At 47.9% G+C, this 22,153-nt stretch overlaps 2 protein-coding genes across 6 annotated transcripts in view; one reads left to right on the top strand and one right to left on the bottom strand.

Annotated features, from left to right (window-relative positions):
* The window catches only part of CYP20A1 (cytochrome P450 family 20 subfamily A member 1), a 26,102-nt gene extending 19,197 nt beyond the window's left edge, over positions 1–6,905 (bottom strand). The window contains exon 1 of one of the 5 annotated variants that reach the window (XM_084643868.1): positions 6,176–6,905. Coding sequence is in view for 3 of the 5 variants with exons in the window: in XM_084643869.1 (XP_084499995.1) it covers positions 5,771–5,842 (72 nt within the window). In the remaining 2 variants the exon portion in view is untranslated. Of the gene's footprint in view, positions 1–4,524; positions 4,547–5,770; positions 5,945–6,175 lie in introns of those variants that run through there. The other 4 variants (XM_084643869.1, XM_084643866.1, XM_084643865.1 and 1 more) reach the window with 4 other exon arrangements.
* LOC311528627 (alpha-aspartyl dipeptidase-like) lies at positions 6,053–22,153 on the top strand. Its single transcript, XM_084643871.1, has 8 exons — positions 6,053–6,216; positions 8,247–8,335; positions 9,656–9,730; positions 11,943–12,022; positions 16,874–17,047; positions 18,771–18,830; positions 21,031–21,113; positions 21,972–22,153. Exons 1-8 carry the CDS (start codon positions 6,116–6,118, stop codon positions 22,048–22,050), a joined length of 741 nt encoding a protein of 246 aa, XP_084499997.1. The 5' UTR covers positions 6,053–6,115; the 3' UTR covers positions 22,051–22,153.

Genomic DNA, 22,153 nt, shown 5'->3' with positions numbered 1-22,153 from the left:
CTCCCTGTGTATTAAGGTGAGATAATGGAAAACCACATATAACTCAATACCAATAGCATTTTTTGAACATGGACACCAGAGTGTTGACTCAACAGCTTGTCACTTGCCCCTCCAAAGTGATGGTAGGTTTTTTAGAACCATAGTTTTATCAATTTTATGATGGTTAAAAACAGTGTGAGAGAATCCTTTTTTTAAAACCAGAAAACTGTTTTTTGAGAATATCTTCCATCACCGAAAACTTTTTGTCTAAAATAGCCACTATTATCATGCAACCTGCAGAAACACTGTGGTGCTCTCTGCAGCCGCTTTTAGCTAACACCATTCCTAATGCAATCTCGACATCAAGAACGCCTGCCCCATACAGTTCTGTTCTAAACTCAAAACACTGGCACTAAGCAAAAACCAACAGTTTGCTTAAGCATCTCCGGTTAAAAAACTGAGAAAAAAAATCAGCGCTTGTCAAATAGTGATGCCACATTTGCAGTGGAAAACCCCTATTTTGTTTAAATATCAACAAGGTAGAGGTTAAAAAAAAATCTATTAAAAATGTTTCAGTGCATCATTTGAAAGAAAAATAAATTCCAAAACTTGCAAAATACATCCCTCGGCCTGAAACCTGCAAAAATTTACACAGGTGCTTAACAAGCATGTTTGTGGTCCCACTGATTTAAATAGGATCACTCATCTACTCAAAGAGAAGCACCTACCACAGACATTTTACCCACGGGGCCTTGATCCAGCAGTGGAGACCTGCACAAGGGTCTGCCCGTGAAGAGTTCATTGCAGTGTACTAAAGCACTTATTGGGAGAAGGGAATCATTGTCCAGAATAGTGCTCCACAGCAGTATTTTATTACATCTAAATTATACTAATTTTCCAAACTTCCATGGACCGTAGGTTCTAAGGCCCCGTCTACACTGGCAAGTTTGTGCGCACTAAAGTGGCTTTGAGCGCAGTAACTCCCGAGGTGTACTCACTGCCAAGCCACTTAGTGCACAGAAGCTGCGCAGACGCAGCACTCTACAAAATACCACCTCGACAAGAGGCGTACAGCTGTCTGCGCCGTGGCTACAGTGCTGTACACGGTGTAGACACTGTGGTGATTACAGTGCCGCAATTGGCCTCCGGGACATGTCCCACAATGCCTGTTCTCACCAATCTGGCCATCGGTTTGAACTCTACTGCCCTGCCCCCAGGTGACCAACCGTCAGTCCCACCCCGTACATTCCTTTGCAAATTTGAAAGTCCTCGTCCTGTTTGCTCGGCGATGTGTGCAGTGGTCTCAGCGCATCTTTCCAGGTGGCCATGCCTGCTCCAGGGACCAGGTGATACCCCGCTTGGAGCAATGCCGAGCTGCTGGACCTCATTGGTATTTGGGGAGAGGAGGCTGTGCAGTCCCAGCTGCGCTCCAGCCGTAGGAATTATGATACCTACAGACAGATTTCTAGATGCATGATAGAAAACGGCCAGGAGCAGGACACATTGCAGTACACGGTCAAAGTGAAGGAGCTGTGGAACGCCTACCACAAGGCGCAGGAGGCAAACCGCTGCTCCAGTGCTGTGCCCAGGAGATGCAAGTTCTACAAAGAGCTGGACGCGATACTCGGTGGTGACCCCATCTCCACTGCAAAGTCACCTATGGATACTTTGTTGGCTTCATTGCTAGTCGAGAGTGGACTGAGCCAGGAGAAGGCAATCTTGGATGAAGAGGGGGACCCAGAGGCAGAGGATGACTCAGAGGCCAGAGATGCATGCAGTCAAAAGCTCTTTTCTACCCTGGAGGAGCCTAGCCAGTCACAGCAGACGGATATTCGCAAAGTGCCAACAGGAGAGGAGGCCCCTGGTAAGTGGATCTGATTTTGGGAATTGCTAAAGCGAGTTATTGGGGGCAGGATGGTTGCAGAAAGCAGGCTTGTCTCCCACTTCATGCCTAGTTTGAGTGGAGAAATAGGCTGTTGATACATTCCCTCACTTCACGTGGATCTCCCTCAGGAGACTCTCTCCAGGAAACTCTCATGGAAATACTGGGAAATCTGCTCCCGCAGGTTCCTCAGCAGAGCTGCTTTCTTTCTTGCCCCATTAACGGTAACTTTCCCACACCACTGTGCCATCACAGGGAGGGGGGGGGGGGGAGACCATAGCGGCACACAGGCTAGCTGCACAGGGGCCAGGGCTTAAACCGCAGGCTTGGAGAACACTCTCCCTCGATTCCCTGCTCACCCTCAGCAGGGAGATATCTTCCAAAATGATCACCTCCTGTGGAAAGTGTGGGGACAGGAATGATTATCAGGCCCCCCATACAGTGCTGGCTCTCCCCAAGTGACCAAGGGCCACGTGCCCAGTGTACAGCAGGGTCCAGGAACAGTGATTTACCCTGCCCCTGTGGCTATTCACCATTCTGGCAAAAACAAAAAACAAAGAGGAGTACTAGTGGCACCTTAAACACTAACTCCTCGTTGCTTTTGTGGATACAGACTAACACGGCTACCACTTTGAAACCTACCACCATTTTGGGGGTCTTGTGGCTTGTGTGCGCTTGCCTGGGGTCAGCCAGTTAGTGTTAGGTGTGTGAGTAATGGCTGTGTTTTAAAGCACTGAAACAACGTTGTCTGTGTTGCAAACAATACTGCTTCTGTAAAATGTTGCATTTAAACTTCACAGATATGACCTTGGAAGGCCAGCCTCCCTTATCGGCGGCAGAACAGTTGCGAAGAATTAGAAAGCGTCCCAAGAACAACTAAGGAGGACTTGTGTGTGAGGTTATGATGCACTCCGCTGCCAAGAAAAAGGAACTGAATGAGTGGCGGGACAGCGAGAAGAGGGAACGAAAGGAGAACGCGGCACACCAGAAAGAAGCCAAGGGGCGGCTCTTAACACTTATGGAGCACCAAGGGGACAGGCTCTAGGCGATATTAGCTCTTCAAACCGAGAAGCTCCACGCCCGTCCTGCCCTGCAGCCATTGTCACAAAACTCTTTCCCATGCGCCCGCCCCACACCACCAACACACTCTTATCAACCTCCTGGCTCCACTTTCTACCAGCAGCATTCCACCCCTCCTGCCACACAATCCAGCAGTGTGGACTCCCAATACCCACTGCACTCAAGACCCATCCATCTGCACTTTGGCCTTGATGAAGTACAGCACCCGCTGCATCATACTCCAAAGGAGAAGAGTGGGCATGATACCTGGACATACACAAATTTATAGCTGTCCCAGGACCCCTTCTCCCCATGAGACCTTCCATTTCCTCATCCCCCTCCCTGTTGATAAATTTTTTCATTTGACTCTCTCCTCTGGTTGTTGTCTTTCAACACAAGAATTGTGTTTGTTTGAAAGCAATCTTTATTCTATTAAGGGAAAGCAAAAAAAGCACTGCAAAACAACATACAGTTATGTTAAGGCCCCTTATTGCATCATGTGCACCAATCACCTCCTAGCATTACAAGCACTGCAATCCCGAGCATAGCAACAAATATTAGTGGCTTTCAGCTTCAAATGGCTGCCTCAAAGCATCCCTGTTCCTTATGGCCCTGCGCTGTGCCCCTCTAATGGCTCTGGTCTCCGGCTGTCCAAACTCAGCCTCCAGGCGCTGAGACTCTGCCGTCCAGCCCTGAGTGAAGCTTTCACCCTTCCCTTCACAAATATTATGGAGTGTACAGCACGCGGCTATAAGCATCTTCTGGTTCGGGAAGAAAGTCCCTGCTTGCAGCTTCTTGAACAGGCCAGTGTTCCGAAAGATGCGTGCGGCGTGCGCCTTTCTGGACCAGCCTGCATTAATGTCTGTGAAACACCCACAGTGATCCACAAGCACCTGGAGAACCATTGAGAAATACCCCTTGCGATTAACGTATTTGGTGGCTAGGTGGTCTGGTGCCAGAAGTGGAATGTGCATGCCATCTATTGCCCCTCTGCAGTTAGGGAAACCCATTTGTGCAAAGCCATCTACAATCTCACGCACGTTGCCCACAGTCACGGAGCAGGATGTGATTAATGGCCCTGCACACTTGCATCAACCCGACTCCAACGGTCGACTTTCCCACACCTAACTGGTTAGCGACAGATCGGTAGCAGTCTGGAGTAGCCAACTTTCACAGTGCAATCGCCACTTGCTCCTTGCTGCAGCACCTGAAGTGGGCACTGAGGGGTGCTGGACGCAGACCCAGCAACAATAACTCACTGCATGGAATAAAGGTGCAGTCGGGTGGCCAGGGACACACATTCAGCACCACCTCACCCCAGCTGCTGCTCCAGGGTATGACATACCTCGCCCTCGCCTCCCTGGGCATTTCCATGGCATGAAGCTAGCTGCTGAAAACAGGCAGGGAGGGGAGAGCCCTGGACATGGTGCAGATGCCCCCACACCCAGACGGGATATTGGGGGGTGGGTGAAGGGCAGTTCAGGAAGGATGGAGATAATGCATCTCAATGGGGGGGAGGGGATTCGGCCTTCCCGTTGCCCTGCCCCGCAACAGTTGCCAGGCACAGGCAGAGCACGGCCCGCCCCGCCCCCCGCGGCAGTTACCGGGCACAGGTAGAGCACGGCCCGCCCCGCCCCCCGCGGCAGTTACCGGGCACAGGTAGAGCACGGCCCGCCCCGCCCCCCGCGGCAGTTACCGGGCACAGGTAGAGCACGGCCCGCCCCGCCCCCCGCGGCAGTTACCGGGCACAGGTAGAGCACGGCCCGCCCCGCCCCCCGCGGCAGTTACCGGGCACAGGTAGAGCACGGCCCGCCCCGCCCCCCGCGGCAGTTACCGGGCACAGGTAGAGCACGGCCCGCCCCGCCCCCCGCGGCAGTTACCGGGCACAGGTAGAGCACGGCCCGCCCCGCCCCGCCCCGCCCCCCGCGGCAGTTACCGGGCACAGGTAGAGCACGGCCCGCCCCGCCCCGCCCCGCCCCCCGCGGCAGTTACCGGGCACAGGTAGAGCACGGCCCGCCCCGCCCCGCCCCCCGCGGCAGTTACCGGGCACAGGTAGAGCACGGCCCGCCCCGCCCCGCCCCCCGCGGCAGTTACCGGGCACAGGTAGAGCACGGCCCGCCCCGCCCCGCCCCCCGCGGCAGTTACCGGGCACAGGTAGAGCACGGCCCGCCCCGCCCCGCCCCCCGCGGCAGTTACCGGGCACAGGTAGAGCACGGCCCGCCCCGCCCCCCGCGGCAGTTACCGGGCACAGGTAGAGCACGGCCCGCCCCGCCCCGCCCCCCCCCCCCCCGCGGCAGTTACCGGGCACAGGTAGAGCACGGCCCGCCCCGCCCCCCGCGGCAGTTACCGGGCACAGGAAGAGCACGCCCCGCCCCGCCCCCCGCGGCAGTTACCGGGCACAGGAAGAGCACGGCCCGCCCCGCCCCCCGCGGCAGTTACCGGGCACAGGAAGAGCACGGCCCGCCCCGCCCCCCGCGGCAGTTACCGGGCACAGGGAGGGCCCGGCCCGCCCCGCCCCCCGCGGCAGTTACCGGGCACAGGAAGAGCACGGCCCGCCCCGCCCCCCGCGGCAGTTACTGGGCACAGGGAGGGCCCGCCCCCGCGGCAGTTACCGGGCACAGGGAGGGCCCGGCCCGCCCCGCCCCCGCGGCAGTTACCGGGCACAGGTAGAGCACGGCCCGCCCCGCCCCGCCCCCGCGGCAGTTACCGGGCACAGGTAGAGCACGGCCCGCCCCGCCCCCGCGGCAGTTACCGGGCACAGGGAGGGCCCGGCCCCCGCCCCGTCCCCCGCGGCAGTTACCGGGCACAGGGAGGGCCCGGCCCGCCCCGCCCCGCCCCCGCGGCAGTTACCGGGCACAGGTAGAGCACGGCCCCCACCAGGATGAGCAGGAAGGTAACGGCGAAGATCGCGAAGTCCAGCATGGCGCAGGCCGTGCGCGCCTCACCAGGGGGCTTCTCCACGTCCCCGCACCGGTCGATCGGCAGCTCTGCGGCCTGGCCGAACAGACCAGAGCAATCGAGCGCGGCGTGGCGCACGCAGGGTTCCCGCCAGGCCCCTCCCCGCAGCTGCAGGGGCCGGCCTCCGCGAGCGCGGGGAGCCGCAGAGCTGCCAGGGGCGGGGCCGAGGGGGAGGGGCCGCGGCCGCGCGCTGGCTTCCGCCCCTGCTCGGCGGCGCTTTACACCCGCCCCGCTCCGATGGGGGCCCAGCGGCGGCTGCTGCTGGTCTCCAACTCCACCCTGCGCGGCGGGGGGTACCTGGGCCACTGCGAGCAGCAAGTCAGGCGCTTCCTCGGGCAGTAGGTGCCAGCGACCCCCGCCTCGGCTCTCGTGGCTCCTGGGGCCAGGGGCTGTTCGCACCCGCCTTCAGCCGGCCCCCGCTAGCGCCTGCGGCTTGTGCCCCCCCGCGCCCCCCCGGTGCTGTCCTGGGCTCTGGGCGCGGCGCCTGCTGCTGACGCCCGCCGGGGGCTGGCGCGGGGCAGTGGCCTGAGCGGAGAGTCCGTGACTCGCTCCCGCGAGACCCCCCCACCCCCCCCGGCGGGGCTGTCGGCCTTTAGCCCGGGGGCCCGGACAACCAGCAGCGCCTTCCAGGCGTGCCCCAAGCCTGGCGCTTTCCGGAGCTGCCGCCGGAGCCTGGCTGCCCGGTTCCCGAGCCTTCCCCTGGGCGGCGCTGACCAATCCCCGCCGGAGCGCCGGTCTCTGCGCCAGGGTGTAAACTCGTGGCAGCCGCCTGTGTGTGGCGGCTAAGCGCCGGCGGCGTGTGCTGGCCTGTGCGCGCCGTCGCGGCGTGGATCCGCCTTGGCGCTCTAGCGCAGGGAGCATAGTGGCGACGTTTTAAGCAGGCATGGCCGTGTGGCGGGGGGGAGAGGCTAGTGCGTGAGGTGGAAGGGCTGCCTGGACCCTGAGGCGCAGCTGGATTCCTGGTGTAGACACTGGGGTCGCACTGGGACTCGGGCCCTTCTAGGGGCATGTGGAGAGCTGGACAAGAGACTGGTACGCTGGGAAACAATGTTGCCGTGTTTAGTTTTCAGAGAGATTCGTAGGGCTGAACACAGGCTGATGGAAATGGGAGTGTAAATCACGTGTCACACAGCGGGCATAAGTTAGTCACAGGCTGAACTTTATTCATTTTTAAAAGGTTGTTAGGACCCATTATCACAGGGGTGGGCAAACTTTTTGGCCCGAGGGCCACATCTGGCTGTGGAAATGGTATGGCAGGTCATGAACGCTCATGAAATTGAGGGTTGGGGTGCAGGCTCTGGCTGGGGGTGCAGGCTGTGGAGTGGGGCCAGAAATGAGGAGTTCAAGGTGTGAGAGGGGGCTCGGGGCTGGGGCAGGGGGTTGGAGTCTGGGGTCGGGGGCTGAGGGCTCCAGCTGGGGGTGTGGGCTCTGGGGTGGGGCTGGGGATGAGGGGTTGGGAGTGCAGGAGGATACTCCAGGCTGGGACCGAGGGGTTTGGAGGGTGGGAGAGGGATCCAAGCTGGTGCAGGGGGTTAGTGCACGGGAGGGGATCAGGGGTGCAGGATCCTGGCAGCACTTAACTCAAACAGCTCCCGGAAGTAGCAGTATGTCCCTCCTCCAGCTCCTATGCGGTGACGTGGCCAGGCAGCTGCCCCATTTGCAGGTGTCACCCCTTCAGCTCCCATTGGCCGCAGTTCCCAGCCAATGGGAGCTGTGGGGGCGGCGGCAGGGTGCAGAGCCCCCTGACTGCCCTACATGTAGGAGCCGGAGGGGGGACATGTGGGAGCTGCGTGGAGCCATTGCACGCACAGAATGGGATAAGCCCCCAACCCCACTATCCGGCTGGAGCGATGGAGCAGTGCAAGCCCAGGACCTTGAGGGTCAGATTAAAATTTCTGAAGGGCCGGATGCAGCCCTCGGGCCGTAGTTTTCCCACCCCTGCATTATCAGCATTGTCACGGAACAGGATTTGGTGACGATCAGGTCTTTGGAAATCAGATGTGGTTGGTGGAAAAGCAAACAGTTTCTTTTTTAAAATAAAGGAAGGAAGAGGACGGCTACTTTATCTTAGGCCTTTTTAAAACTTCCTCTTGGTTGTATCAGGAAAAGCAACCCTTCCCTTTCACCCCATTTGCGTGCAACTTTATGTCCAGGCACCAGTACGAAGCTTTCATCACCACTTGTGATCTCTGCATTTAACTCCAACTTGTTAGGTCATAAGGAAAGTTTAAAGGGGGGTAGGGAAGAGAAGGAAGCCAAGTAGGTAAAACTTTGGGTCTGCTGTTACAACTAGTTAAGCCCACATAACAAAGCTGGTGAAGCCCAAACTGTTTGCCCAAGATGTGATCATGTTATCTGTTTTTCCTAGGAAAGTGAAGAGAGTTTTGTTTATTCCCTCTGCTCTTCATGATCGAGATGCCTATGCCAAGACCGCAAGAGAGAAGTTTGAAAGTTTAGGTAAGACAGCATCCTGCTTATGGACCTGGAGTTTCTGTAAGGGGGGGAGGGGAGAATCAACATGGTGAGTTATTAAAATATTTTGCATTAACTTTAGTTCTGTGGGTTTTTTTCTGCTGAATAGACATGCTAGCTTTTTCAAGTGGCCAGTATCCAGGAATAGAGGCTGTTGCATGACTTCTTTTTCTGTCTAACTGGTGTACAAGATCTAGTTAAACAATTCTGCCCTTCAGAAATAAAACAAAAACCCCATCAAGATCCATTTGATCTGGCTTTCTGCGAGGGATTTGTGTAATAATCTTCATTCCGTTGGGGTGTGGGATTTTTGACCACACATGAAAAAAATTCTTCACACAGATGGCGTGTGGGGTTTTTGACTCATGAAGAAAAATCTGTTGAACTAGTTCAATTCCACTGTAGTTCAGCTACTCGCTAGTGATAAAAACATAGGAATTGTAAGACCAGTGGTCTGTCTGGGCAGTATCCTATAGATACTTCAGAAGATGATACAAAAAATCTTGTAATGGATTGTTTTGTCATAACTTGCTCTTAGGGGAAGTTTCTTCTTTATCCTGTCCGATCCAGTGGTGGATGTTTTCATTCATTCAAACTGTTTTTTAAAAAAAACTCAAAGCTTCAGTAGGCTAAGGACTTAACACTGAGACATAATGGTATTGTAATAAATCACTGTCTTGTCCTGTTCTTACTCGTATTTTGTTTGCTCAGTGCACAGAAGTGGTTACAGCAGATGTTATCTTTGAACTGTCGACAATGATACCTAACAGGCCACTTTCCTGGGTGGCTCCAGATAACAAACCCCAACAATGTAATATGAATAGTTCATTTATTCATTCCAGTGTGTGTTTGTCTGAATAGTGCAAATTATTCCTTTCCTTGCCTTGCATTTTTGCACTGTATTGGCCAATCCTTTGTTTCTGTTAGGGCTCTCTGATATTTTCCACACTCTCCCTCATCCTGCTTAGCCTGAATAGTTTTGCCTGCTCATCTTTAAACTTTGCCACTTTTCTCTTAATCTCCTTTTCCAGATCACTCATAAATCTATTTAAAACCACCATTGCTATAATAATCTTGTGGTGCACATACCTCTTAACCTTTTGCCAGGCTGAAATTGACCTTCTCCTCCTATCTTCTGTCTCCTAGCCAACTTGTACTGTACGACAGTACTTTGCATCTCAACCGCTGGCTGCTATGTTTCCTTAGTAGTTTCTTGTAAGGGGTTTTGGAAAATAGGTGAGACTTATCTCATATCTTTATTTAAATAGAAATGGCAAAAGTAGATAAACAAATGTTTTCTTGTAGGATACAAGTTGGAGAGTATTCATGAATCTTCAGATCCTGTAGAAGCTGTAAGGAAATCTGAAGCAATATTTATTGGTAAGTGTTAGTTTTTGGACCTTTTCCCCCTAAAGTATAACATGGAAAAATTAGTGGAGTCTCACCCAACACTTATATAGGAGAAATGGGACTGAAGAACCTGATTCTGTCTAAGAGGGCTAGTCATTAAAAACTACTCAGATAAGTAAACATTTCTAGTTCACAGTGGCAATTAAGAGTTCCCTTTCTAATTAAGATTAGGAGTGTATATTGTGGTGGGGGCTACATGTTAAGACCTGATCTTGCAGAGACTTAGACATTTCTCTGCTTATATTGTTGTGTGTCTTATTGCATCTGAACAATGAAAGCTGACACATCTGTTTCAGGGTCTCATGCACTAGGGGAATGCTGAAATGTTGGGAATACAAAAATTCTATAAGGGTTTGATGTCTGTCTCAAGATCTCTCAATTTAAAGAGAATCAATTATATTTGAAAACCCCTATAATTTAGGCCTAAACTCTGATTGGCCCTCCTAACAACATACTACACTGTCATGGGTTGGATTGGACACCTAAACTAAAAATGTACTTGAGGCAAAGGCAGAACAAAAAGGGATAGTAACAGAATATTGCTTTAAAAAACCAAGAGAATCCAGGCTGTTTCCCATTTGGTGGAGGCAAGAATAATAATGTGACTTGGATTCTTCTGGAGTTAAGGTACTGTGACTGAATGCATTGTCTACACCAACCCTTGCTGAGCATAACTTTAGACTGTAACCCATAAGGCTAGCTTGCCTTTATTATATTCTTTGCCTTGCCTTCATTATATTCTGCCTTTATTATATTGAGCACTAATGCAAGAAACTGACAGGTTTGTATCCTGTAAGACATTGGCTTCAGCAGTTAGCATGAGGCTTGAGGCCTATGAACTTTGGCACAGACAAATAACCCAAGGGGAACTGGAAAGAGTGTAAGGGGAATTTTGTCAGTAATGGCATCAGCCAACCACAGAAACATGAGCTGAACACCAGCTTTGGAAAGTTTTGGGAAGAACTTCCACCCACAAGAGTTCCATGGCAACGAATTGACATATAATAAATTGAAATAATTAATTTACTATCCTATATAAAAGAAGGACACCAACATTAGTAGGATGAGGAAATACAAATAAGGAAGAGTGGAGAAACCCTATTGAATATGCATTAGACACAATGGTGTCAGTGTAACATATTGTAAAAGTTACCTCCCACTGCCCTGTGGAGGTGCCAGAACGATGGCCATTGGTGATGATGAGGAAGGTAACAATGATGAGGAAAATAATGGCTAACATTTCAGGTTGTTCTGTAAGGGATGGTGTGAGCATGGATGCTCAGATGTACTTTCTGTAATATCTCTATCTACCTTACTGAGTTAGTGTTTGTGCTAAATATATTAATAAACTATTTGTAAATAAAGAGAAGTTCCCAACTGTATAATAATCTGAATAATACTGGGGCTGAGCTTGGGACAAGAACCTGTCTATCCTCAAAGTGATAACTGGGGATTCTTAAGTAATCAATATAATTAATACATAATCTATGGATCAGGTTACAAGACCTAGTTTTCAGTTTATTTGTAAACGCTTCAGAAAATGCTCTTGCTCTCTCTAAGAGCACAAGGTGTAGTCAAAGCATCAACGTTGACCAGGAGGGTCTAGTCTGCTTCTTGTACAGACATTAATAAACTTCTTCTAATGATGACTGTCCAGAGTAGTAAGTGCAGTTGCTGCATTGCTATCAGTTTGTAGTCACAGCGCTGAGCCCGCTAAATTCACCAAGCTTTAATAAAGACACTTCTCAGAGTGTCAAGCCCCTACCAATTAGATCTGATTCTTGCCTTCTCTAAATTCTGTGTCCCCGTAGGAAGGCATTATCTTCTGTAGTTTGAATAAACAGAAGATTGAGTTTTGGAGTCATCCATTCTTTCTCAGACATCAAATCTTCCTAAAAACTGGAATGAGATCACATCGCTATAGTATAGGATTGTGTTGAGACTAATAATTTTAAAACTTTACTTGTGCATATTAGACTGGTATCTTCAATTACAGTAGCTAGAGTAAATGTGACATTCTCTAGGGCAAAAACTGATCCTCAGCTAAGGTCAGTATTCCTTTGAAGCAGCTGGCTTTATCTACTATTGCAGGCAGGATACCAACTAGATGGCCCATGAGGGTCTTCCAATCTGGCAATTCTTACAGTCTCAATTAAGGCAAAGCTACACTGTTTTCCTGCAGGTGGTGGAAACACATTTCGGCTCTTGAAAGCTCTTTATGACAACAGTCTGCTCCAGGAGATCAGGAAAAGAGTTCTTGAGGTAACCTAAATGATTCACAAACTAAATTACAAAGGGCATGGATGGATATTGTTTGGCTTGTATTCCTTAGGGTTTGTAGAAGCTTTTTTAATTGCTTATACATGGTTGCTACACTTCAGAATACTGTGGTTCAAGCCTGGAGGCTTTATGCAGAAATTATTGGGTGAAAAGCTATGTCCTTTGTTATACAAGCAGTCAGACTAATGATCATAAAGATCCCTTGTAGCCTTAACATTTTATTGGTGTCCATATCTTCAATTGCAGACTCATGGCCACCTCAGCAGAATTTAGTATCTCATGCTGTAATCTAGTAATAGCTGCCATATGTTTCTCCAAAGGATAAACCACTATCCTTAAATGGTTAAATCAACCATTATCTCTCCTTTAAGAAACTCATGTGGGTGAAAGAAGAGATGGGCTGGCTAAGGGGACTGGTACCAGGAGAGAGACACTTAAAGGTCAAGTATCCATCTTGTTCACTAGAAACACGATTGAAACAACCACTCCTTTCACATGTAATTAACTTGGAAGTATTAGCTTTATCAATAATCATCCATTTCACCATACACACACACACACACACAACACACTAATCATCAAAGTGTACAGATATGCAAAGTCAGAAATAGTTGAACTTGTTAGTGTGATTTAAGGTTGTTTATTTTGTATATTTTGACATAATATCCTCACGTGTTTAACGGTTTAAAGCTTTAACTTTTTGAATTGCAATGTCTGTCATTAATTATTTTCTCACCCCTCTAATTTCCTGCAACTATGAAAATGTAAATAGATAAAAATTGAAAAATACTCAAAATCCATAATTTTGTGCAACTGAAAATTTAAATTGATATCCAGTGAAATGATTAAAAATAAAAATTGACTTCTGCCAAGCCCACATATAGTATAGAGTAGATGCCAAATGCATGTACTTCAGATTCAAGCCAGTGCCCCAGAAGTGAGCCTCTGTATCTTACTACCAATCGCCCAAGTCCTCCAGCTCCCTTAGCTATGCTTGGGTGCATGGACTCAGGCTTCTCCGCAGCAGAACAACATCAAGGAACTCTTCTCCCATGAAGCTACATAACTGTTTCAACTCTGACTTCAGACTAGTCTTTGCAAAGCAAGATTTCTCAAACACTGCCTAGATGGGTTGACCAGGCCCAGGAAGACCAACTGACTAAACGGACTGGCTGCCTGAAGACAAGCCCTGAGTAGAAGGGCTGGGTCCAGCTGAAGACTCCTCAGACAACCATGGGTTTGAGTTCATGGTATTCCTTTATTTTTGGATTTTAATACCCCATAAGAGGTGGGACTCAAGTGTGCCTTAGCCAGAGGGCCAAAGCACCATGGCCCTAGCCCCTGTGAAAGGCGGCACCTGGCTGTCAGTGACCCTGTGACAGGGTGAGTTGTGCCTCTTTGGGCCACAAGGAGATACCACTAAGGCATGTCAGGGTCTACCCAACTAGTTACTCAGATTAAACTGATGCAGGATGTGACTGTGCAGCATCTTGCCAGAACCTATGAGGGAAGATTGAAAAAATTGGGATTGGTTAGTCTGGAGGAGAGAAGACTAAGGGGGGACATACGTTTTCAAGTACATAAAAGGTCATTAGAAAGAGGCAGGTGAAAAATTGTTCTCATTAACCTCTGAGGATAGGAAAAGAAGCAACAGGCTTAACTTGCAGCAAGGGTGGTTTAGGTTGGACATTAGGAAAAACTTCCGGTCTGGGTGGTTAAGCACTGGAATAAATTGCCTAGGGAGGTTGTGGAATCTCCATCATTGGAAGTTTTTTTAAAAGCAGGTTAGTCAAACACCTGTCAGGGATGGTTTATATCAGGAGTGGCCAAACTTTGACCCTCTGAGCCACATACAATCTTCAGAAGTTTGAGAGCTGCAAGACACGCAGAATCTCCTTCATGGGCCAGCACCTGCCGGCCTCTGTGGCTTCTGCCCTGACACCCTCCTGCGGGCTAAAGCCCTTAGACCCCCCCTCCCCCCGCAGGGTAGAAGTACCTAGTCCACCACCCTGCTCCAGGGCAGAAACCCCAAGCTCTCCCCCTCATTCCCCTCAACCCCACCAAGTCTGGTAGGTGGAGAATGTATGTGGGGTTGGGGAAGGGCCTCCATGAGCTGCACTCTAACTCTTGAAGTCCCTTCCAGTCCTAGGGTTCTATGATTCTACCCATGTACATAGCCTGGGCTGAGATGTCACTGAACTGGAATATCAGGAGTGTTGGCCATAATTGGTAAGCTGAGCCTCATGGGGTTGTTGCATATGTCTTTGTTGGTGCTCTATTCTGGCTTTGAGAGTCATAAGGGCAACTCATAAAGATGAATCATGGGTTGAAAAGGACAGTTTGCAACGTGTCTCTGTTCTGCATTTTGTCTACTTTCATTTTGCTTTATGCTACTCACGGGGGATGCCACAAGAAGGCAGTAGAAACGTCTCCCTTACATCCACTTGTTTGCAACCTGGGATGCTAATCTTGGATTAGGTTTAAGAGGCTGCTGATTGGAATGGCTGGAGTGGCTGCCACACTGCATAAATTTAGCTAAGCCCAGCTTTCACAGTATGACTGTGGGACAGCAATACAGACTGTCAGATGTGGTGGTGGAGAGGCACACTTAGAAATTGGAAGCTGGATTGCAACACCTTGCTACCCTTGATGTTCAGCCAATCTAGATACTGTGATGCATGTGGATGATGATGATGAGTTAGCTTGGCAGTCTCAACACTAACTCGCTTCAGCTGGCTCATGTGTTGTCTACAAATTGTACAAGAGCATATGGCACATACCATTGCAGAAGATTTTATCCTTATGTGTAATAAATGTTACAAAAGATAAGGTCTGAAGGAGCTGCCAAATTGAAGAGAGGGCTCTTATCAAATACTGCTGACTTGGGTCATATTAATGATATGGCTGAGAGTAATTGAGCAACTGCTTTCAACCTAGCAAATCACGTGGATCAGTCAATTGATCTCTGATGCTGCACAGCTTCTAGTCCATTTGAGGTACACTCAACATCTCTACTGAAGACATGCAGCTAAAATGATACACAAAGAGAGTGCTTGTTCCAGCCACTTCAGGAAGAGGCTACAGATTTAGGGGGTGGTTTACTGCAGTCCACACAGATGGAGCCAAGGTGATGGTGGGTATAAGCAATGATATTATGTTGATCCAAATAGCCTCATCAGAATGACTCCTACACCAAGTTCTTGCTGTTAGGAAAATTCCTGACACCTCACACTAGGTCCTTGTTAGAACAAGGAGCTGTTTTAAAAGGTCTAACATTCTCTGTGCCTTGCATTGGTCTGGTGGCATAAGCTCCCTTGAACTATTCCTTTTTACCTTCAGAGCTACTTCACTTCAGCGTGAAGTTGGTAGCTTGATGTTTTCCTGAATTATTGGCACCCGCCCCTTGCTGGTACTTTTGGTAACCCATCTTGGGTAGCACACTTAGCCCACATTAGCTAACATCTCTAGGCACAAATGAACTCAATTCTTTCCTTCTGAGGTGGAATACAAATATTCTGTCCACGCAGAGCAGAAGTATTGGTAAGAAAACTTGAACGTTGCTCTTCCCAAATGTGAAGAGGAGGGTGGCGTTGTTTCCTCTTGTCTTGGAGTCTGGAGGAACGAAGGAGCCAATTGGGAACCAGCACAAACTCAAAATTGGCATCCAGGGGAAATTGAGACCCAGCTGCTGGCCTGTCTTGTTGACACTTCCAAAGGGAAGGGATAAATCAACACCCCAAACTAAGATGCTGTTGATGTGACAAAGTTGACTGGAACTGTCAGAAACTGAAAGATGTGGCCTTTTGAAAAGACTTTTTTACTGATACTCTAGCCAGGAACTCAGCAGTCTGACTGTCAAAAGGAGAACCAGGCTTTAGTTGGAGAAACCTTGAAGTTCTCAGCAATTTTGTACACCTATCTCTGTGAATTAAAGGCCAGATTTGTAAAGGTATTTAGGTGCCTAACTCCCATGTGAAATCAGTCTGACTGGGAGATTATATATTTTCAAAGAGATGGTCCTAAGGAAAGTAGTGATTTAAAAACCAATAAACAGTAATCACTTACCTCTCCATTCAAACCAGCATGAAATGTTTTTCGAGCAGGGACCTTCAATAGTGAATGTATTTCAAATTCTGTACTTGCATTATAACAATATTAACTTTTCAGAACTTCAGATGGTACAGGTAGAATTGCAGCACTCAGCTCACAGGTTGTTTAAATTGGTGCAACTCCACAGACTTCCCTGGAGCTATGCAGATTTACACCACTGGAGGATCTGGCCCTTACCCGTGTTTAGGATTAGAAGTCTTGGGGCAAAAAGGTCTTAGCCTCCAAAAGCACCAGCGGCACCAAAAGTTTAGGCTATTTTGAACAGGATGAAAATGAATTCATAAAAATATAATAGGCACACTCTTGCTGTGCTGCCAACAGAAACAACCCCGGGACATGCTTGGTAAATAATCCTGAAACAACATAAGCATAATGTTGTTGAAGAATACGCATGTCTTCCCAACAGAGAGTACTGACAGAACATATCCACTATCATTTCCTACAGAGTTTGATGCTTTAAGGCACAGGATTGAGTTTATCTGGATTCAGTTTCAGCTCTGCCTCAGAGTATGTAACTTTGAGGCAGCTGCTTCACCTCAACTTCCCCTATCTAGCATTAAAGATATTCTAATTGGGGAGTTTGAATTCAATAATTTTTTTGCCTTTTGAAACGGTCTGAGAGAAGGGATGTAAAAAGTAAGGTATCAGTCTCCTCTCTGGGATCAAGAACTGAGTTTCTTGCAGCAATAACAGTTCCTATTGCAGTGCTGCTTTATCTTCCAGGATGGAATTCCATACGTGGGGTCCAGTGCAGGAACAAACGTAGCTACTGTCAGCATCAGCACAACCAATGACATGCCAATCGTGTACCCACCTTCTCTGCTGGCCCTTGGATTGGTTCCTTTTAACATCAACCCCCACTACTTGGATCCAGATGTTAACAGCACTCACATGGGTGTAAGTAAAGTACATCTCCACCAGCTGCAGAGCTAGCTACAGTGTGAGTACAATGGGCATATGCTGCAACTTGTAAAGCTTGCTGCTGTCTGGCAGCGGCCTGCTGGCGCTGTTGGAAATGTAAATGAAGCAAAGGAACCTTTGTTACAGCTCTTGGAAGACTTTCCTTGGGAATGGGACGGTTACCTGGCAACAGTATTACTGAGGTGGAACGAATTCTGATGGCTAATTCAGGCCTTTTGATGACAAATACTGTTATTACTGCTGACATGTACTGCTTAGGTGGGTAAGGGAGAATACTAAAGGGCAAACTTAAAACAACTTGAATAATACCTGCAGCATTAGGTAAAATGCAATATTTCTGGAAACTTTCACCATAGACTAACTTGCTGGTCCGCTGTGACATTCCATCTAGAACATCTTGAGGCTTTACACACATCTACACATTGATTTTGAGACTTTCAGGTCAGGGTGGAGTGAAGGAAATCCCTGGTTTACAGAACATGTAAGGGGTAGGGAAATTATACAACCCACCCCAAGGCACTTAAGCAATAAACCTTAAGTTCTTAGATAAAGTGAGCACAGGTTGTAAATGGAATTTAGAGTGGGAAATATTCCATCAAATATAGAGTCCATATACGTAGACTAAGGTGCAGAGCTGTGAATTTAGGTCTACTCAGTAAGAACCTAGGATAATTTAAATTGTAATAGCTGAACAAACCACCTATATTTTGCAACTAAGAGCACAATTCCTGGGAATTTTGCTCCTATGACACAAAGTACTTCAGCCTTTTTATTTACAAGGATGGTATATGTCCGGAAACAGCAAGTCTCTTGGAGACCATAAAAGATACTCTCCATCTCAGAACCATGGAGGACCCAGACCCAAACTTTTAAAATGTAGGTCTGTTTTAAGATGTGGATGTACAGGTACACTTAAATCAGTTTTGCAGGGAGAAAAAACTGTCTGTGGCTCTCAAGGCAAGGTAACAGTATTTTTTACTGCTCAATTTTCTGCAGAACTTCTAGTGGGAAAATCTGTGTGGGATATAAATGCTTTTCTCTGCCCTGTGTGTCCCTCTGACCTTCTCATAAATCCTTCTGTCCCTTTGTGTCCTTCTGTCCCTTCTTTGCGCTTGCTTATTTCTGTCCCTCAACTCAGGAACTCCAAAGGAACGTGGTTACATGGCAGAGTTCTCTGCCAAGGAAACCTGATTAGGGCTTTAAATGTCATTTCTATTAAGCAGAAATATGTAGCTAGTTCAATGGTGGAAACTTTGTCCCCTTTCTCTGGAGGCTCCTATCTCCTTCATTCAGAAATAACTTCCAGAACTACCTCCAGCAGTATGAGGGAGACCAATATTTAATCAACTAGTTCCTTAACCTTAAAATAAATTGAAGTGGAACCTTAACTTAGATTTTTTTGTTTGCAACATTTTAACAAAGGTTAGTATTTGAGATACAGGGTGAACTCCTGGCCACAGTGAAGTCAGTGGGAATCTTGCCGTTGACTTCAGTATGGCCAATATTACATCCACAAACTTCAAGCAAATGAAGTTTTTCAGTTGGGAATGATACTTGCCGATAGGAGCATAAGGAAACATCATCAAGTTAACATTTCTTGAAGTGCTTTGTGATATTGAGCTAGATGGTTCTAAATTCTAAGTACTCATATAGCAGAAATTACTTAAACCTAAACTCACACTAGATCCTACTATTCCAGGAGACTCGTGCGGAGAGGATTCTTCAGTATCATGAGGAACCAAACACCCCTCCAGTACTGGTGAGTAATACATACCAATCAAACTCTCATCTCCAGAACTCCATCATATGAATGCACCCTCTCCAATCAGGTATTGAATTTTAGATGTTGTCATAAATATAACGGGAACTGTAAACTCCTTTGAAATCCCTCCTGGCCGGGGAAAGCTCCTCTCACCTGTAAAGGGTTAAGAAGCTAAAGGTAACCTCACTGGCACCTGACCAAAATGACCAATGAGGAGACAAGATACTTTCAAAAGCTGGGAGGAGGGAGAGAAACAAAGGGTCTGTGTGTCTGTCTATATGCTGGTTTCTGCCAGGGATAGAGCAGGAATGGAGTCTTAGAACTTTTAGTAAGTAATCTAGGTATGTGTTAGATTATGATTTCTTTAAATGGCTGAGAAAAGAATTGTGCTGAATAGAATAACTATTTCTGTCTCTGTATCTTTTTTGTAACTTAAGGTTTTGCCTAGAGGGGTTCTCTATGTTTTGAATCTAATTACCCTGTAAGGTATCTACCATCCTGATTTTACAGGGGGGATTTCTTTATTTCTATTTACTTCTGTTTCTATTAAAAGCCTTCTTGTAAGAAAACTGAATGCTTTTTCATTGTTCTCAGATCCAAGGGTTTGGGTCTGTGGTCACCTATGCAAATTGGTGAGGCTTTTTATCCAACATTTCCCAGGAAAGGTGTGGGGGTGGTGCAAGTGTTGGGAGGATTGTTCATTGTTCTTAAGATCCAAGGGTCTGGGTCTGTAGTCACCTAGGCAAATTGGTGAGGCTTTTTACCAAACCTTGTCCAGAAAGTGGGGTGCAAGGTTTTGGGAAGTATTTTGGGGGGAAAGACATGTCCAAACAGCTCTTCCCCAGTAACCAGTATTTGTCTGGTGGTGGTAGCGGTCAGTCCAAGGACAACGGGTGGAATATTTTGTACCTTGGGGAAGTTTTGACCTAAGCTGGTAAAGATAAGCTTAGGAGGTTTTTCATGCAGGTCCCCACATCTGTACCCTAGAGTTCAGAGTGGGGGAGGAACCTTGACAGATGTCTTAATCTTTCCCATGTCCTTTCCATTGTACTGTAAGGCTTTTCTATCTGTTTTCTACCATGGAGACTTTTCACTGCTAGCTTCAACCTTGTTCAGGTTGCTCTAATCTGCATCCTGTATATTCAAGGCCTCTCGTTCTATGCAGGAGAGGCCCTGTATGCAGCACTGCCTCCATCTGCAGAGAGTAGAGCAGTGGTGCCCAAACTCTTCCTGTCATGCTCCCCTTACCAATAATGGAATCTGTCCATGGCCCCCTCCATTACAGCACAGCTGGCTCAGCAGAGGAGCTTAGGCTGAAGGCGGAGTTGTGGGCAGAACAGGGGACAGAGTGGAGCTGCGGCCGGGGGCAAAGCATCTTTATCATTAAACACTTGTCATGACAACACACTGCTGTGTAGGAGGTCAGCATTCAGAGGTTTTCCATCCTAGCCAGCGTGCCCAATCCCTGCTGTCTGAGAAATACCGAGTCGTGGTTACTAACAGACTCCACTGGTTGCTTGTATGGCAATCTTGACAAACTAGACTGTGAGAATGATAGTAGTTAAAGCTAATGAAAGATCCCAGGGAACCAGTTTACTTCCCCTTCATGTGTTTTAAAGACACAGTGAACTGATTCTAGAAAGTGAAATCATCTTCCTACCACTGGCTATGACTCACCTACTTGGTCCTAGTGCCTTCATCTCTGAAGTGCCATCCTTATTAGGCACAGGTGATGGAGTCAGCATACAGGCAGTTCTCACATTATTTGGGTAGAGACAACATCTTGGGAATTGCCCATCTGAGCCCATACTCTTCACTGTGAGAACTACTAGGTAAAATAAACACCAGGTTGTCAGATGAGCCAAATGCTTTAAGCGAGCTAAAATAAAACAGCCCTTAAGGTAACTTGTGGTTAGATGGTCAACCAGAGATACTTTGTATTATCGCTGTCTACCTTACTGAGTTAGTGTTCGTGACTGTGCTAAATTTATTAATAAAATACTTGTAAATGCAGAAGAGTTCCTGTACTGTGAGTGTTGCACCTTTGCACATCGAGATTCCCAACTATATAATAATTTGAATAATAGGGGGTCTGATCTTGGGACAAGAACCTGTCAATCCTCAAAGTGATAACTGGGAATTTAACTTGGATCGGAACTCAAGTGACAGCTAGGGGTTTTATTTCTTGTCAATTCAGGGTTTGCGTGAAGGAGCAATGTTACTAGTGGAAGGAGACAAAGCCACCCTGCAAGGAGTAACTGGAGCACGGTTGTTTCTGAGGTATTCAGTTCTGTGTGGCTTTTAATCAAAGTTGTGTTTTTCTTCTATAGCAGAAAGAAGATTGATTGTGGGGTTAAGACATGGGACAGGGACTCTGAGATCTCAGTTCAGTTGGTAGCTCTGTTGGGTCTTCCTGTGTCAACCTACAGTAGGGGAGTCATTTAATTCCTTGCCTCCATTTCCCACTTGTAAAATGGGAATGGTTTGAGGTGGGATAATACTGTAATAAAGGGGAACCACAGATAAAGCAAAAGTTTTGGTTGCATTTGTCCTTTATACTGGCACCTTTGTGGGGTATTACACCTATTCACACTTACTGGGCTACAGCGTGCCCCTTCAGAAAATGAGTTACAGCTGTGTGTACTGGTATGAGTCTTACTAGCTCAGGGCCTGATCCCATAGGGTACATCTCCAGTGCAGCTCACGCTAGCATGCTATAAGTAGCAGTGTACCAGTTCCAGCTTGGGCAGGCTTGAGAGGGCGAGCTGTAATGTTCCCATTGCTACTTATAGCATGCTAGCTTGAGTTGGCCTTCCTCAGGCTGGGAGGCTCACTCCCAGCTACACTGTAGACATCGCAATAGTCACTTATTGGATGGTAATGGGGGCTAGACTGAGTCCTAAAAGCCTAAACCTGTAGTTCTTAGTCGCATGAGGAAAAACTATGGCTTGGAGTAATGGTTGAAGGACTAGGTCATAAGGTTCAATACCTAATAGCAGGTACTCCAAGAGTTCCACATAGCTTCCAAAGTACAAAGATTCAAGGACCCAGCTCAAATAGTAAAAGGAAGCAAAACAGACTGTTCACATTTCTGCTTTGACTGCCAAGTTTATAGCATGGTTCTTATCTTTGTTCCAGAGGTGAGAAACCAACTGAACATGAGCCTGGAACAGATTTCAGTTTCCTCCTGACCGATAGTAACTCCCAGAAGCCCTAACCTTTCCTGCTGTGAAACACCAGATGCTAAAGGAAGACAGTGAAAAGAGGAGCTCCCAGGTCTGGAAAAAGTAAATTTTGTAAATAAAGCAGGATTTAAAGAA

This window comes from Lepidochelys olivacea (assembly GCF_965140295.1).
Source record: "Lepidochelys olivacea isolate rLepOli2 genome assembly, chromosome: 11".
Taxonomy (NCBI): domain Eukaryota; kingdom Metazoa; phylum Chordata; order Testudines; family Cheloniidae; genus Lepidochelys; species Lepidochelys olivacea.
This window is presented reverse-complemented; position numbering and strand designations above follow the sequence as displayed.

Excerpts from the sequence above, each read along its gene's own strand:
- LOC311528627 (XM_084643871.1), top strand. The coding sequence starts at position 6,116 with ATGGGGGCCCAGCGGCGGCTGCTGCTGGTCTCCAACTCCACCCTGCGC. Across the intron at positions 6,217-8,246 it reads GTCAGGCGCTTCCTCGGGCA|GAAAGTGAAGAGAGTTTTGT; the intron begins GTAGGTGCCAGC and ends TGTTTTTCCTAG. Across the intron at positions 21,114-21,971 it reads GGAGCACGGTTGTTTCTGAG|AGGTGAGAAACCAACTGAAC; the intron begins GTATTCAGTTCT and ends TCTTTGTTCCAG.